At 36.0% G+C, this 18627-nt stretch overlaps 1 protein-coding gene across 1 annotated transcript in view; it reads left to right on the top strand.

Moving 5' to 3' along the window:
• The window catches only part of LOC150011341 (pregnancy zone protein-like), a 50689-nt gene that overhangs the window by 14239 nt on the left and 17823 nt on the right, over nt 1-18627 (top strand). Inside the window, exons 12-22 of the mRNA XM_090272835.1 lie at nt 370-597; nt 831-894; nt 1342-1478; nt 2027-2176; nt 6300-6440; nt 6794-6927; nt 13347-13502; nt 14177-14405; nt 15214-15340; nt 15687-15808; nt 16304-16355. Coding sequence (XP_090128961.1) covers nt 370-597; nt 831-894; nt 1342-1478; nt 2027-2176; nt 6300-6440; nt 6794-6927; nt 13347-13502; nt 14177-14405; nt 15214-15340; nt 15687-15808; nt 16304-16355 — 1540 coding nt within the window. The remainder of the gene's footprint in view (nt 1-369; nt 598-830; nt 895-1341; nt 1479-2026; nt 2177-6299; nt 6441-6793; nt 6928-13346; nt 13503-14176; nt 14406-15213; nt 15341-15686; nt 15809-16303; nt 16356-18627) is intronic.

The raw sequence follows: 18627 nt of genomic DNA, 5'->3' as shown, positions 1-18627 counted from the left end.
GTAGTAAGATAGTTTGTTTATCTATAATGTGATTTTAATTAAACCAACTTACAAGGGACTCCTATTATCTGAAGATTTAACCATTCTAATTGGGACATTATTTTCCCTCTGGCTCTGAGCTGAAGAAGAGTCAAATCAGTGATGAGCTAGAGGAATCAGGGTGAAAGAGATACATTTGTAGATAATTTTTTAAATCTGTGTAAATTCAGAGGTTGACAATACATTTAGTTGGTGGTCAACAGGACCAAGGGAGATGCACAGTATACTGTAGACTAGAAGACACAAGATATTAACTATACATTTTGGTGGGAGGTTAACATGAAGAACTTTAAGACAATATTAATTCCTCATTCTTCTGTTTTTAATCAGGCCTACCATCAGCAATTTAGCATGTGTTTTAGCTACGCATGGCTACAAGAAGAACACGAGACAGCTTTTCACACTGCACATCAAGTTTACTCCTTAAGTGGAAGCTATATTCATGTGGAGCCTGTGACTAGTTCCCTTCCCTGTGGCCAAACACAGATTATCAAGGCACGCTATATACTCAAGGGGCCGGCCATTGGGGAACTGAAGGAGGTCATTTTCTATTACCTGGTAAGATTGAAGCCACAGAATATATTGGAGTTTATCAGTAGACAAACATGGTGAATGGGGCCAGTAATGTAAAAATTACTCTTGCATTACCATCTTGCTTTCTCATCTATGTTTCCCTTGATTCTTTGATTTTCATGAGGTTGATTCTCTCCAGCACGGGCTCACCAATCAAAAGTAGGTTGTGTGAGCTCAAGAAAAGTTCTTTTTTTTTTTTTTGCCATTTTTCATTTCAGGTCATGGCTAAGGGAGGTATCGTCAGATCAGGAAAACACGCACTGCCTGTAGAGCCACGAGACGGTGAGTACCTCCCAATTAGTCTCCCCATTTTTTTCCTAACACATCCACCTTATACCTCAGTGAAAGTTCAAAAATGGGAAAATCATTTCCATTATCCCTTTATACTAAGAAAGAGGACACAAAATTAATATGTATGTGTATGTGTGTGTGTGTGTATGTGTGTGTGTGTCAGCAGAATAATTTTGAGGTATTCATATTTAAGTTGGTTTAGGCATAAGTTGGGTGTGAAATCAGATAAAGAAAAACATGAGTGTAAGGAACTTTAACTTATTTTACAAATGAAGTTGTGAAGAGAGACATTAGCCTATTAATTTTACCAATTAACCACAATGGCATTAAAGAGATCAAGTCATTGAATACATAGCACAGTACTAAACTGGATAAGACCTATTATCAGCATTCTGACCTATGACCATTTTGTCTCATTCTCTCAATGCTCTACAAAAGGCAGTTTTTCCTTATCCTTCCCTGTGACGTCGGACATTGCTCCCATTGCACGATTGTTCATCTTTACCATTTTCCCAAATGGAGAAGTTATTGGAGATTCAGAGCGTTTTGAGATTGAAAACTGCCTAAACAACAAGGTAAGTGTCTTTAGCATAAAATAAATAAATGGTATTATAGAAGCCACCTATTTTACCTCAGAGAAAAGAAATGAGCCCAGAAAAGTAAAATGAGCTGTCCAAAGTTTCCCAGCAAATTACTGGCATAGCCAAATCTCCCGGCAGCTAATACAATACTTTTTCAATTACACAAAATTGTTTCCACATAAAACATAACTTAATTTTGTGTCCATGGTGCTCTGCTCCACTGATTCAATTGTGTGAGGTATGTAAAATGTTATGACACAAAAATCTCAAAAACCTGAAGAATACAAATATTCTGTTATGAATCAGAGGTAAAGATGGACCTCTAAAATTCAAACAAGTTATCTATCTCTTATTATCATCCATTGATCCTTAGAAAACACAACCTTTCAATAGCAAAGGAAAGATGAAGAAAGGATCTTTCCTGTCTGAGACTTCCAAACATAGTCATATAAAGCTAAATGTTAAGATGACTAAGAAAATGTGAGTTTCTGCAGGATCACACAAATAGAAGTGCTGGATGACTTTTACTGCATGTTTCACAGGTGGAGCTGAGCTTCAGCCCAGCACAAAGTCTTCCCGCCTCACAGGCCCGCCTGCGCGTCACGGCTTCTCCTCAGTCCCTCTGTGCCCTCCGCGCAGTGGACCAAAGTGTGCTGCTCATGAGGCCCGAGGCAGAGCTCTCCCCGTCCTCGGTGAGTTTCCTCTGACTCAAGGGTTACAAAGGGCCATATGAGGGGCTCAGAGCAAGAAGTCCCTGCTGAGAGTAAAATACAAGAATATAATAAAAATATCTACCATTTGTCTAGCTTTTTATAATTTCTCAAGCTCTCTCATACATTTTCTCATTTAATCTTTCCGACATCCCAGAGAGTAACAGCCCCATTTTATGATGTAAAAACTAAGGTTTGGTACAGTTGAGAGACTTGTGCAAGTTTACCCAGAAGTGACATAGCTGAGACATCATTCTGAAATTGCTTACAAACTTTAATCTCTTTTATGATATAACTTCTATTTCTGTAAGAAATCAAATCTAAACTCCAATTACTCATTGTTGTACAATAATCTTAGTGAAAGTTAAATTTTGTTAAGATTCACTGCTTATAGGTCATGCTTAAAAAGAAAATGAATTAATAAGTTACTCTATTTTTGCTCAATGGAGTAATTAAGCTTTTTATAAAATTATAATATGAGCATACATCATGAACTTTCAATGGATGTAATAATGTATGTCTCTAGAGTGCTTGAAATCTGTAAAACTGGTACTAAGTAATTCACAAGTTATCTATAATAATTTTAAGTCACTGCCTTTTTCTAGAATTATATAATTCATAATGGTAATATTTGGAGTGCCATACTGATTCACTGCTATCATCATCATCATCATCATCACCATTGCACCATGAACTAGGTCTGTTGCAGGAGCCAGGGAAATAGCAGTAAATATATGACAGTCCTTGTCCTTGTAGAGTAGTGACTTGAGAGAAATAATAATAAAAGGTTATATATGACTCAGGGGAAATATTGGTTAATAATTAACCAAAAGAGAAAATATTTTTTAACTTCATTTTATTGTTAACATTATTACAGATCTCCGCATTCCCCCCTTTGCCACCCCCACCCAGCCCCCACTCCCCTTCCCTCTGGCCAGCATCACACTGTTGTCTGTGTCTGTGTCATGCATATGCGTTCTTTGACTAATCCCTTCTCAAACACGGGGTTTTTGAAGAGAAATCTATCAGCAGAAGGGGAAAATTTAGAACTAGATTATTCATAGTTTAAATTTTCTTCAGTATAATTCAAGTAAAATGATATGTTACTGGAAGTATATCATTGTCAAGAAGTTATCACTTGCAAACTTTATAGCTTTAATTGCTTCATGCATCAATATTTAAAAGGAACAATTAACTTGTTTATTTAGGAGGTATTGTTATTTATCAATTTCGGGAGATAAATTAGTAATACTGCAGTTTCTTTGGGGTTTATTCAAGTTTCTATTTTTCAAACTTTAGATCTATATATTAAATTTTAGCCCTGGCTGGTGTGGCTCAGCAGACTGAGTGCTGGTCTGTGAACAGAAAGGTCACCGATTCGATTCCTAGTCAGGGCACATGCCTGGGTTGCAGGACAGATCCTCAGTTGGGGGTGTGCAAGAGGCAATTGACCGATCTTTGTCTCACAAACTGATGATTCTCTCCCTCTCTTTCTCCCTCCCTTCCCCTCTCTCTAAAAATAAATAAATAACTCTTTTAAAAAAACCTTGGATTCATTTTTAAAAATTTTTTCAACTGTAAGATTGCTATATCAAGGATCACAACCCTGTTTTTAATCATCAAAATTGATGTTCTTCAAAATGGAAAGTATAACTAAAATTCTTCTCAACCTTAATTAGTATGTTATTAATAGACCAAAATATCTCCTCATAGCATAATAATTACTACATAGAAGACAATGACCATATTTATCTATTTGAATTAGACAATAACATCAGGAAGTTAACCTGAAACAAGAGAATTTTCTCTCTGGGTGCTTTCTTTGGAGACATGCTTTGGTTTTTACATTCCGTGTTTACGGTAGTCTATTCTAAGTTACTTTTTTGCAGCTTCTATTGAAGGAATTTGGTCTGCTTCTTATTATTTTATGTCTACCCTATTGTGTTTGATCATATAGCTTTAACAGTTGTCCCAGTTGCATAACAAAGCTTTGAGTGTTATACAGGTGGGGATGAATTATGAACAAAATGGAACATTTGGGCTTTTGAAATTGTAAAATTCTTTAAGCTCACTTGCTTTGAAAATAACCTGGAAAACATTGGTTCAGCTAATATAGATAGGACATGCTCATTTATGTACCTATTTGGCTCTTCTATGCAGGAACAAAAGTCAATAAAGAAGTTTAAAGGGGCGTCATGTTAGTTATCTACTGATGTATAACAATTTTCCCCAAAACTTAGTAGCTTCAAACAATAAGCATTTCTGTGGATTAGGAATCCAGAAGTGATGGACCTCCATGGCCCTGGCTTGTGATCTCTCATGAGATTGCAGTCAGCATGTTGGCCAGGGCTTTAGTTATCTGAAGGCTTGACTGAGGTCGGAAAATCTACCAAAATGTGTTTCTCCAACAGCTGGCAGGAGGTCTCAGCTGTTCACTGAACAGACTTCTCCATAGGGCTGCCTGAATGTCCTCATAGCATGACAGGCAATTGCTTTCAGAACAAGTGAGTCAAAGAGAGAAGCTAAAACTGCAATATCTTTTACAACCTAGCCTTGCAATTCATACACCATCATTACTACAAAATCTTACTAGTTACAGATGTCAGCTCTACTCATTGTGGGAGGAACTAGGGCATGAATACCAAAAGGCAGAGATTATTGGGAGGCTGTCTGCACAGTCTACCCTCTGATGTCCAGTGATTCATGACCCTCCCACATGTAAAAATGCACTCACTTTTCTCCCCAAAGTTCCTACAAGTCTCATACTAAAATAGCAACAGCTCAAAGACTTAACCTCATCATTTAACTTGGATCTAGGTGCATATGATGCTCTTTGGGTATAGATCCTTAAGTACAGTTTCACTAGCTATAAAGGCCTTTAACGGAAGTATACAAAAGTTATTTACCCCCTACACACACACACACAACATACAATGGCAAAAGTGGCATACTGACACTCTTGGATTTTTTTTATTTTTTTCTTTATCTTTTAAATTACATTTATTGATATAACATTAGCTAATAACATTGTATAAGTTTCAGTTGTACAACTTTATAATGTGACAGATGTATACTCTAGTTGTACACCCCATCCAAAGTCTAGTCTCCTTTTGTCACCTTATAACAGACCCCTTTACCTTCCTCATCCTTCTCCCACCTTCCTTTCCCTCTGGTAACCACCATTCTATTTTCTGTTTCTATGACTAGTTTTTTGTTTGTTTTTTTGTTTATATGGTTTTTGTTTGTTCATTTGTTGCTATTTGTTTTATATCCAACATATGGTGAAATCATACAGTTCCTGTCCTTTTCTACCTGATGTATTTCACTTAGTATAATACTCTCAAGATCAATCCATGCTGTCACATATGGCAGCATTTCTTTTCTTTTTTCTTATGGCTTTGTAACATTCCATAGTATATATGTACCACATCTTCTTTATCCAATCATCTGTTAAAGAACACTCCTGTTTTTTAAAGTGGGGCAAACAAGAGGCACACAGGAGTTACTGGTCTATAGCAATTCTGAGACCCAGGCAAGCAAATGTTGGAAGTTCTTTAATTAGGACCCAGCCTTACTCAGGATCAGGAATAAATACCCAGGACTCTTTCATTCGTCATCCTTCTTGTTTCAAAAGATAACCTATTTACAATTATGTAGACATTGTTCTATTGAATAGAGATGATATATAGTCATGTATGTACCTATGTGGTTCTCCTATCCATGAATAAAGTTAAATAGAAATAATTTAACAGATGCCAATAATTCCTACCTAAATTTCTCAGGGCATTGACTATTCATCCAACACAGAAGCAAGTTAGATCTCTCCTATATTTGGTCTAGTTTTATCTCTAAAGTTACAGTGAAGTTTTCATTAATCCATGGTAATTTAAGATTTTATTATTCAGTGGCAGTATTTTCCCAAGTAGGTTTTACATATTTAGAACAAAAAACACTATTAAATTAAAGAAAAATTTTATTATCCCTAAGGTACCAACTACATTAAGATACTCAGAAAAGAGATAATTATCATACTTTTCTCAGTTCACTGGATATTTCAAAACAAAAGCAGGTAATAATGCTGTCTTTAATATCTCCACTGCTACAGGTATATAATCTTCTTGCTATAAAGGACCTCAATTATATCCCTGAAAATGTGGACCAGCAGGAAGAACAAGCAGCGTGTATTTATATTTATACCTATGGCCAAGAAACTAACAATGGAGAAGATATGTATAGCTTCCTAAAGGTAAAATTCTTACTAGTTATGAAAGTCTCAGTGTTAGTAAAACTTTATATATATATATATACATATATAAATAAATTTTTAATTGTTTAGTCTGACAGTGAGTTAGAGCCAGGGCTAAGCATAATGTCTGCCATTTCATTGAGATATCTTAGTTATACCCAGATTTTAAAAAGATAACCAGTTATACAATTCTAATAAGCCATAAAGTACTGTAATTTTACCATTCTATATTTTTTGTCCACAGGACTAATATAACATTAAGGTTATTGAAATTACATAGGGAAATTCTAAGGAAAATATATTTCATGCTTTCTAATCAAGTTTATAAATTTATTGAATTGTCATTTTTACAGGGCATGGGATTAAAGGTGTTCACAAACTCTAAAATCCGAAATCCACAGTCATGTTCAGTGCCTTACCAATACGCAGGACCAGCAATAATAAGAAATACTGTATTAAATGAAGGTAAAAAAATGCTTTTACTTATGTGTTACATCCAGCAGTAATACTTTGTAAAAAAATAAATAAATAACTGATAGGTACAATGAGATACATATTGCAGCCTTCTCTTCTGGTAAAATACTTTTTGCTGAGATCATTTAGCTGGGAAATGACATAGCCAGAACTGGTCAGAATTTTGTTTGTTTGTTTGTTTTAGATGAGTGAGACACTTCAGGGCACAAATTCAGATGAAATACACGATTCTAATATACTATAAGAGAGGAAAAGCAAGTTTATAATGGAAAAAGACAATAATTCTAATTATGGAATCAGAAAAGACATTCATAGAGATGCTATATCTTAAAGAATAGAAAGGAGGAGAAAAGGAGTCACTGGTGAAAAGAAACAATATAAATATGGCAGAATATTTCATAATCCAGGGCCAAAAAACATGAAAATAAAACATCACATAAAGAAGCCCTTTTCTAGGCCCTTCAATTTCCCCCTTAAAACATCTGTACAATTTCCAGGTACACTTGCAGCCCATTATTTTAGCTTTTTTCATCCCTTTCTCAAGGGATTCTGGCTATCTTTTCTCCAAAGTATTCTTGATGTCCATCTCTCATAAATATTCATATCTTTTTAGTTCTTTTTTTTTTTTTTTTTTTTTTTCACTGTGTGGTTGCCTCTCACTCGTGCCCCCAACTAGGGACCTTAAGTACAACCTAGTCATGTGCCCTGACTGGGAATCGAACCAGCGACACTTGGCTCACAGACCAACGCTCAATCCCCTGAGCCACAGCAGCCAGGGTTCTTTTTAGTTTTTGATTATGAATTAGAGGTCCTATATGTAAAGTGGGTGTGGAATGCCTTTTTTCTAAGCCTCAAGTTCTTCATTAATAAATTGAAGCAATTTGATTAGAGGTGCTGCAAGGCATTTCAAAATACCCAATAAAATAAATATCACATATAAATTAAGAATTTTGACCATTTAAAATTTTTTTTCTGGGTTCCTTGACATTGAACCTATTGTACTAACCATGTGGGGTTAATATCCATCTATAAACCAACTCTGTATTACAGAAAGCAATGCTGTTAGCTCACTTTTAAAAGACCATGGACAGTTTTCTCCAAGTATAACCTTCAACAATAGCACCAATTCCAAACAGTTTCTTAGTAATGGTAAATATGATTTTGTCAGGTAACTAAGATATTTTATAAATGAGAGAGATTAAGGAAAAGAAAAATAATCCTAAAAGTTACACAGAAAGAAGTTTGAGCTTATACCATGAAAGTTTAAGGGAAAGGGAAATTTTTGGAAGTTAAAAAGAAAAGAATTTTAGGCATATGATATAGAGCAGAAAAAGTGACTTATAAAATGTGTGATGAATATACAAAGGAGATTGAAATGGGTAGCTATATAAATGACTCGGGTATATGAAGCAATGTAAGAGCTAAGATAACTAGGATATTTAGTGAAAGTTCTTGAAAATAATTTGAAGAGCATAAATTCATTCCTATAACTGTTTGGGAAGTCATCATGCAACTTCAAAGTGTTTGATGATGAAGAACAGTAAATATGGAGAATATAACTATAAGAGTGTCCCTAGGACCCCAGAGAGAGATAGACAGAGACAGAGAGATAGAGGTGGATGGGGGAAGATGAAGGTTAATTTAAAAAGAGTAAAATTATGCTGGACAATGATAAAAATCTTTAGTGCCTGAAACAGTAAAAACTAGGTTACAAATATGACAGATATTATTATTCATGTGTTGAATAAATATTAATTAAATACTTACTGGCCTAGCTTGTGGATATATAACAAATATTGAGAAGAAAAATCTTCAACTATATGAAAGTTATATTTTTTTGACTTAAAAAATTACATTTTATTGATTATTTTATTACAGTTGTCCCAATTTTTCCTTCTTCACACCCCTCCATCCAGCACCCACTGCTCCCTCAGGCAAGTCCCACACCACTGTTCATGTCAGTGGGTCATTCTTATAAGTTCTTTGGCTACTCCATTTCCTTTACTGCATTTTACAGCCCCATTGCTATTCTGTGACTACCTGTTTGCACCTTATTTTTTTAGGTATATTTTATTGATTGTGTTGTTACAGTAGTTCCAATTATTTTTCCCTTTGCTCTGCTCTGCCCAGAACCCCCATTCCCTCCAGCAATCCCACCCACCTTAGTTCATGTCCATGGGTGGTGCATATAAGTTGTTTGGCTTCATCCTTTCTTATGTTATTCTTAACCTCCCCCTGTCTATTTTGTACCAACCAATTATGCTTTTTAGTCCCTGCACCATTTCCCCATTTCTCCCCCTTCCCCCTCCTATCTGATAACCCTCCAAATGATCTCCATACCTATGATTCTGTTCCTATTCTGGTTTGCTTATTTGGATTTTGTTCTTATTTTTTAGATTCAGTTGTTGATAGTTGTGAGTTTGTTGTCATTTTAGTGTTCATAGTTTTGATCTTCTTTTTCTTAAGTCAGTCCCTTTGACATTTCATATAATAATGGCTTGGTGATGATTAACTATTTTAGTTTTACCTTGTCTGGGTAGCACTTTATCTGCCCTTCTATTCTAAATGATAGCTTTGCTGGATACAGTAATCTTGGTTGTAAGTCCTTGCTTTTCATCACATTGAATACTGCTTGCCAGTCCCTTCTTACCTGCAAAGTGTCTTTTGAGAAATCAGCTGAGAGTCTTATAGGCATCCCTTTGTAGGCAACTTTCCACTTCTCTCTTGATGCTTTTAGGATTTTCTTTATCTTTCACCTTTGGCTTTTTAATCATGATGTGTCTTGGTGTGGCCCCCTCTGGATCCAGCTCGATTGGGACTCTCTGTGCTTCCTGGATTTGTATGTCTATTTTCTTCTCCAAATTTGGGAAGTTTTCCTCCATTATTTTTTCACATAAGTTTTCAATTTCTTGCTCTTCTTCTCCTTCTGGCACCCCTATGATTCAGATGTTAGCACGTTTAAAGTTATTCCAGAGGTTCCCAAGCCTCTCCTCATTTTTTTCAATTCTTGTTTCCTCATTCTATACTGGTTGATCGTTTTTTTTTTTTTCATTATGTTCCAAATCATTGATTTGAACCCTGGTTTTCTTCCCTTTAACATTGATTTGTGTGGATTTTTCTTCGTTTCACTTAGCATAGCCTTCACTTCTACTCTTATACGTTTGCCATACTTAAGCATATCTGTCAAGCCTGTGAGCATCTTTATCACCAGTATTTGGAATTCTGCATCTGTTAGGTTGGCTGTCTCCTCATTGCTTAGTTCTCCCACTGGAATCTTGATCCATTCCCCATTTTAGGACATACTTCTCTGTCTCCTGATCTTGACAGGTTCCTGTGTATGTTTACCTCTGTGTCTTAGGTAGAGCTGTCTCTCCTGTTATGTTGTAAGGGGCGGAGCCTTAGGAATTCATCAGTACAGGGCAACCCCTTTCACCACATTGTGGCGCTGTATGTGGGGGAGGGGTCTGAGAGGGAACAATGCTGCTTGCCCAGCAGTCATCTCTTTTCCAGGCACTTCTCCCACTTCCATATGGGACTGGTGCCTCTCTAGCTGTTGCCCTGGCTGTCTTTCCCAGAGCGGATGGGTCTGCGGATGTTCTAGGACCATGGGGGCCCTTTAGACAAGCAGACTATGCTGAGAGACTGACAGTTTCTGCCTCTGCCACAACCCCCACTGGTATGCACAGTCCGAAGTAATGAGGCTTGACTTTCCCCAGTGCTTCGCAGTCTGGTGAGGAACTTGGAACACTCCCCAGGTATCCCTTCTGACTTTTTAAAACATGTAACTGTGCTTTCTGATAGCCTGTCACTGCTGCTGCTGCTGCCACCACCACACCACGTCCTCTCTGCACCAGCTCTGCCCCTCCTACCTGTCTGGATGAGTATTTCTTCTTTATATCTTTGTTGGATTCCATGCAGTTTGATTTTATGGAAATCTGGTTGTTTCTGGTTTTGAGGTAGTTGTATTCCTTCTTAGTTGTGGAAGGAGACACAGTGTGTCTGTCTACACCTCTATCTTGGCTGGAAGTCTGAAAGTTATATTTTAATGAGGATAAAGAAAATGTAAACAAAATATACAAGTAAATCACATAGTTTATTAGAAGGTGATAAATTCTATGGAGAAAACTCAAATAGAGAATAGGGTGATCAGTGAATATCTCACCAAGAGAGTAAAATTTTAGCAAAGACTAGAAGGAAGAGACCCAACTAAATCACTATCTGGAAGCAGAGTATTGCAGTCATAAAAAGCAACTACAGTAATAGAAAATACCAAGATATTAGATAGATAAAAATAAAATAAGTTTAGTTAAGATAAGATGAGATAAAATAATAGATTTCCTTAATTCTTTTAGGGTATGTACTTTTATCACCATTTTCTTCATTTTCATCTTTTTCCAGGTTTATTGGGATATAAGTTACATATGTTGATAATATTGTATAAGTTTAAGGTGTACAATGTATTGATTTGAAATGTGTTGTAAAACTACCACTGTAGCATTAGCTAACACCTTCATCACTCACATATTACCATTTCTTTTATTGTGGTTATCAGCATTTTTGAAATGGAAAAACTAAACTCAGAAAGGTTAAGTAAATCAGCTCGTAAGTAAATGGGGGAATGGGGATTTGAATCAAGTAGTCTGACTCTAGATTCGTGTTTTTTTAATTACCTCACTATTGTGCCTCTCAAAGGCTCTCAGGCAAGAGATTCTTTGGACTGTTCTTTAAAAAGTTAGGAAGTCAGTGTAGGAGGAACAGAGTAAATAAAGTAAGAACATTTGGTGAGAGAACTACTGAAATAATTGAAGTCAGGTTGTGTAGGGTCTTGTAGATCATCATAAGGATTTGACTTTTTACTCTGAGTGAGATGGGGAGATTTCCAGAAGAGGAGTTACATGATTTAATGTTTCTTAGAAGAATCACACTAGATATGAAATTTAGAAGAAAATAAGTTTTATAATTTTTGCTTTGCTTGAGAATAGTGAAGGTCAAAAATGAATGCAACTATTACAACCTAGATTAAGTGGTTATTTTTAAGTTGTGAAGAGAAAATCCAGTTGAATATATTTTGTAATCAGCAATGGAACAGAAGGTAAGTGGGTGAGTCCAGGGATCAACACATTTTAATGAAGTGAGATATGAAAATTAGGAGAAAAAATGGATTTTGTCTTGGCAAATAAATTTAAAACACTTAAAGTAGAATTTATTATTGTAGCATGAGGATGAGGAAGAATCCGATTTAACATGGAGACTGTGAAAGAATAGGTAGAGAGTCAGTTTGACATAGAGAATAAGAGACAATAAGGAGGATATAGCCATCATCCAATAACTGAAGTTAAAATGAGGCATCACGCCATGGTGTATTAATTGTAATAGCTGGAGAAGTTGGAAAGTCTTTGATATCAGGGGGAGGAAATGGGAAATAGTTCATTTAGATGCATCACCCTCTTAGACACTTAACTATTAAAAATAAGAATAAAGACAGGGACAATAGAACATCAGTGAAAAATCAAAGTTAGAGACAGAGATGGCTTCCGCTTGACATGAGGGAGATGAGGGACAAGGACATGATGGAAAGAAACTATGATATTTATTAAAGAAATTACCATTAATGCTTTTAATAGTTGAGAGAAATATTAAAGAAAAATTTCTGGAAAAATGTTTTCTCTTATAAATGGTTTCACAAGGTAATCCTGAAATATAAGAGGGAATACTTAAATGGAGAGCCTAACTGATACTCAATTTATAAGCAAGATTTCAGGCCCAACATGGACCAGTACTCTTTATGTTTAGTTCTCTACCCTCTCTCTTTTGTAAATATTTTCCTTGCCTCAGCCATAGAGATATTCTAAATGGAAATATCTCTTTGGCATCTTGAATTATTCACTTCTCCTTTCCATCAAACAAATAGAATAAAATCTAACGCTCTAACCTTGTTTCAAGAGAGAAATGGAAAGAAAAAAAAGAGAGAAATGAGTTTATAAGATTCAATAAAACACACAGAATTTATGTTACTAAATTCTATTCACTCCAGTGGTAATTCAAACAATTTCCAATACAACCACCACTCATGTTGCCTAAATAGAGTTTTACTTTTTCTGCTTAGCTTTCCTATGGAGAAAAAAGTACTCTTTAACCTTCAAAACCTGCCATTGCCTCCACAAACCATAAAGCCATCTATAAGGTATCTTGTCCTTCCAGCCTGCATTAACATAAAATTAGGCCATCTCTAGAATACATGGAATGTCTCCCTTTAAAAAAGATTCCTCTCTCCTCAAAGAATGTGGACTCAACAAGTTATTTCCAAACATCTACAATTCTTAGGAAAACTGAAAATTTGCCCTTCTAGGTCTTACACACATGTACCATAAAATAAATGGGTGCCTTTTTCCTGACTAGGTTATTGTTTTCTCTTATTTTATTAGGTTTCAGAGGTGCAGGTTTAGGACTTCCGGGGAGTCAAGATATTCCTCAATTTGATGCACATGATGTAATACCGGAAAATAATATTCAAAGTCCAGAGCCTGTCTCTGAAACGGTGCGGAGTTATTTTCCTGAGACCTGGATCTGGGAGTTGGCAGTGGTGGAGTAAGTAACATCTCTCTACTCTGTTTGCTACAGGTGAGGCTATGTGGCCCCTCCAGCATTTTCAACTCTAAGATAATCTTCCTGAAAAATGTTAAATAATTGTCTTAACCTTTTACCCTTTTATGAGAGACATAATAAAAACACATTTATTGTATGAATTTGCTAGTATAATTGTCTTTCAGAGCTGAATAAGTCTAAAATAATTATTCCTGAAACTGCCAAAAAACAGACATGGGAACTAAAAATATTCAAATTCTGTAATGCCTAATGCCATCCAGGGATCCTTTCATAGACAAGATTGAAATAAGCATATAAACAAATCAGCCTGTGTAAGTGATGGTTTATTCATTGGATCATGAATCTTAAATATGCTTTTGGGGATTGTACAATAATGAGGGTAGCTTAAGGACCAAACTGGACCTCATTCAAATATTTCTATTTATAATACACACATGTAATGTGTCTATGGACTGTTAAGGGAAAGAGACACCATTTAATCCTTTTTAGTTTCCCACCTCAGTTCCCAGTACATAATCTAGGGTACATGTGATCCCTTGCACATGAACCCTTAAGTAGATTTCATCCTTAACAGTATATTTACACATACTGATTCTCATTTGAGAAAAGACATTTCACCTGCTCACTTTCTGTTCTTCACATTGCCATCCTCCCAGCTCATCAGGTGTGGCTGAAGTAGGAGTAACAGTCCCTGACACCATCACTGAGTGGAAGGCAGGGGCCCTCTGCCTGTCCAATGACACTGGACTTGGTCTCTCTCTTCCCGCCTCTCTCCGAGCCTTCCAGCCCTTCTTTGTCGAACTCACGATGCCCTATTCTGTGATCCGTGGAGAGGCCTTCACACTCAAGGCTACTGTCCTAAACTACCTTCCCAAATGCATCCGGGTAAGAAAAAAATGAAGGTGAACTTCTTTGATCAGTCACCTCCTAATTTGTTCCCAGGACTATGGATAATTATGAAAATTATGTGCTAATATTGCAAATAAATAGTGCTAAACAAGACGGGACATGTTCAGAAAGATACACAATGACATATGAGTTATAGGTACTGAAACCATAAATCACCAACCCACATATCTTTTTTTTAAATTTCCTGAATCTTGCAGAATCCTGACACAAGATAAGCTTTTAGACAGGGAAGTTCTTGACATTGACACAAAACTCAGTTTTCTTAATTTCATTGGTGTCATTCTTTAAGCCTTTGTCTCTACGCTCCTACAATATGTACTTGTAACTTCTCTTACAACACTTGCAAATTATGTCATAGTTTTGTGTAGAGATTATCCCTTTTGTAATGCAATATTCTCTAGCTCAGGAACCTTCCCTTGCAAAATTTGCTATGTCTTATATAAAATAGACATGATATATATTGGAGGAAGTAGGAGAAGGAGAAAGAAAATCTACACAGGAGGTAAGAACCGGAAGATAGAAACCAGGACATAGTGCTCCCAGGGAAAATATCTGCAGATGTCACCAAACTTCCCTAATTTAAATGCCAGTTCCTCCTGCTAAATAATCAGACTTGATGCATGTCATTGCCATGTGCATGCTTCCCAAAGCATACAGGAAAGTCATAGTTTTTTTCCAAATCCCAGTCTAGTGCTGCATCTCACATGTGGCCCCAATTCCATGCATCCAGTGTCTCTCCATATTCTGATAACTTCCATCTCTACATCTCACTTGTGGGTGATAGGTCAGTGTGGAACTGGAAGCCTCTACAGCCTTTCTTGCAACCCAAAACAAAGAAGGAAAAGAATCCTACTGCATCTGTGTAAATGAGCGGCAAACCTTGTCTTGGGCTATAACTCCTAAAACTCTGGGTGAGTGAGATTACCCCAAAATGTTTGCCAGTCAACAAGGGTGGTGGATCTCTGAGCACTGCTTACATCATAGTTTCTTTTGCTACCCAAATTGGCCCTCTCTCACTTTTTTCATCGCACCTGGGCCCCACAATTATTATACTTGGGTATTGGTTATCCAGCAAGAATTAGCCTTGAGTGTTTTGTTTTGTTTTGTTTTCAGCTTTCCTTCTTATTCAAGCCAATTGTAAGGTTAAAGTGCAGACCTTTGAGTTGATTACAGAGCATAGATTCATTTTCAGCTATTAGCAATGACTTGGACTACTGTCAAGATGGGCACTCATATTTTCTACATTCTTTGTTTTAGGGAATGTGAACTTCTCAGTGAGTGCAGAGTCAGTTCAGTCTCTAGAGCAGTGTGGAAATGAGATTGCTGAGGTCCCTGAGATTGGGAGGAAAGACACAGTCATCAAAACCTTGTTGGTGGAAGTAAGTCCGTCTCTATCACTTTGAATACTTTTCTGACCCCCTAACAATAGTAACAATAAAAAACAGTATGGACATTCTTGAGATAGCAAATGATAATTGCTATCATGCTCACACAATTCATCTGATAACACTAATTGAATTTTTTATCATAAAAGTATATAAGAAACCATGCCAGATAACCTTGATAGCTTATTGGAAATACTTATTTGATATATTGTTTGGAGACTTTCCTTTTTCTTGGTTCCTATCTCTCTTGTAAGATTCATGTATTTCTTGCACTTGTATTACATTTCATTCTCCGCCCTTATTATACACCATTTTCTCCTCGGTCAATATCTCTGGTTGTTCAATGCTTTACAGATTCATACTAATTTGATAATAAGGATGTTAAACATCATTCAGTGTAAAAAGCACATTCAAAGCAATGAATTTATGGTTGTCCTTCGGTCACTTAGATGTTTATCCCTCTTCTCCATTTTTTTCTTTTCATCCAAGCCTGAAGGTATTGAGCAAGAAAAGACTTTCAACTCTGTGACCTGTGCTTCAGGTAAGAGTTCATCTTCATAATCATTCTAAAAACAGCACCTGATAGGGGTATATTTTTCAAGTTTGTACAATGCATGTTCATACATATTACCTCCCATAATTTCAGAATGTTTCATCCTATTTGGCATAATACTATTTCTCTATATGCATTTTTCAGATAGGAACACTGAGCCCAAGAGAATGGGTTAATATGGATTGTGGGTACAGAAGACTAATACTGGGACTGGCTTTGTTCACTTTTAGCATTTACCTTCACAGCCCAATGGCTGCTCATTAACAAAGCAGGATACAGAAGCTTAGAGAATTACAGGACTAGGTAAAAAGAGAGCAGAGTCATGATAAGTTTGAAGCACAATTAATATTCTTTAAAATATTTGAAAATAAAACATAATGAGGCTATCAGTTGATTTCTAAGCAGAAGCACTTCAAGCTATAAGGGAATGGCAAAAATATCCCAAGTAATGAAAAGCAAAGACCAGTAACCAAGACTACTCTACCCAGCAAGGGTAGAGTATATGGAAGGTGAAATAAGGAATTTCCCATACAAAAAAAAAAAAAAAAAGACTAAAAGAATACATCTCCATCAAACCAGCACTGCAAGAGATGCTAAAGGGACTGCTTTAAGATAATGAAGAAAGAGAGAGGAACAGAGGTACAAGGGGAAAATGGCTATGAGTAAGTACCTATCAATAATAACCTTAAATGTAAATGGGTTAATGCACTAATCAAAAGATGTAGGGTATCCAAATGGATAAGAAAACATGACCAACACATATGTTGTCTACAAGAGACCCACTTCAGAACAAAAGATCTGCATAGACTGAAAGTGAAGGGATGGAAATAGTAGTCCAAACAAATGGACATGAAAAAAAAGCTAGGGCAGCAATACTTATATCAGACAAAATAGATTCCAAAACAAAGGCCATAAAGAGAGACAAAGAAGGACATTACATAATACTTAAGGGTGTAATCCATCAAGAAGATATAACCCTTATAAATATATAGGCACCCAAAATAGGAGCACCTAAATACATAAGAAAAATCTTAGAGGACTTCAAGAAACATATTGACAACAACACAGTCATCATTTTAACACCCCATTGTCAACAATGGATAGATATTCCAAGAGAGAATCAACAAGGATATTGTGGCAGTGATCAACACTCTACATCAAGTGGACTTAGTTAATTATATAGAACTTTTCATCCCAAAAGAGAAAAATATACATTCAAGTGCACATGGGAACATTTTCAAAGATAGACCATATGGTAGTACACAAAAAAAGCCTCAACAAATTCAAGAAAATTGAAATCATATCAAGCATTTTCTCAGTTCATAATGGCTAAAAACAAGAAACCTACCTCAAGGAAAAAACTCAAAAACACTTAAAGCATAGAGACTGAATAACATGCTATTAAATAATAAATGGGTTAACAATGAGATCAAGGGAGAAATCAAAACGTTTATGGAAATAAATAAAAATCAACACACAATGGCCCCAAATCTATGCGACAAAACGAAGGCAGTACTGAGAGGGGAGTTCATGGCAATACAGGCCTATCTTAAAAAGATAGAAAATTCTAAGATGAACAACCTAACCCTACATCTACAAGAACTAGAGGAACAACAAAGAACAAAGCCCAGAGTGAGTAGAAAGAAGAAAATAATCAAGATCAGAGCAGAATTAAATGATATAGAGACTAAAAAAACAATTCAAAGGATCAATAAATCCAGGAGCTGTTTCTCTGAAAAAATAAACAAAATTGGCAAGCCTTTAACAAGACTCATCAATAAAAAGAGAGGACCCAAAGAAATAAAATCAGAGATGAAAGAGAAGTTACAACCAAAACCACAAAAATACAGAAAGTTGTAAGAAATTCCTACAAACAACTATATGCCAAGAAATTGGACAACATGGGTGAAATGGACAAATTTATAGAAACATACAATCTTCCAAAATTGAGCCAAGAAGAAGCAGAAATCCTGAATAGATGATAGCAACTAGTGAAATTGAAGCAGTAATCAAAAACTCCCAGCACACAAAAGCCCCAGAACGGATGGCTTCACAGGTAAATTTTACCAAACATTTAAAGTAGAGCTAACTCCTACCCTACTCAAATTATTCCAGAAAAATTAAGAAGAGGGAAGACTCTCAAATTCTTTTTATGTGGCCAGTACTATACTAATTCCAAAACCAGATCAACACAACAAAGAAAGAAAACCACAGATCAATAGATGCTAAAATCCTCACCAAAATATTGGCAATGCAGATC

This window comes from Furipterus horrens, unplaced genomic scaffold (assembly GCF_987537825.1).
Source record: "Furipterus horrens unplaced genomic scaffold, mFurHor1.1.pri manual_scaffold_4, whole genome shotgun sequence".
NCBI classification, from domain to species: Eukaryota; Metazoa; Chordata; class Mammalia; order Chiroptera; family Furipteridae; genus Furipterus; species Furipterus horrens.
Note: the sequence above shows the minus strand (reverse complement) of the source record. Positions and strands in the feature narration are given on the sequence as shown.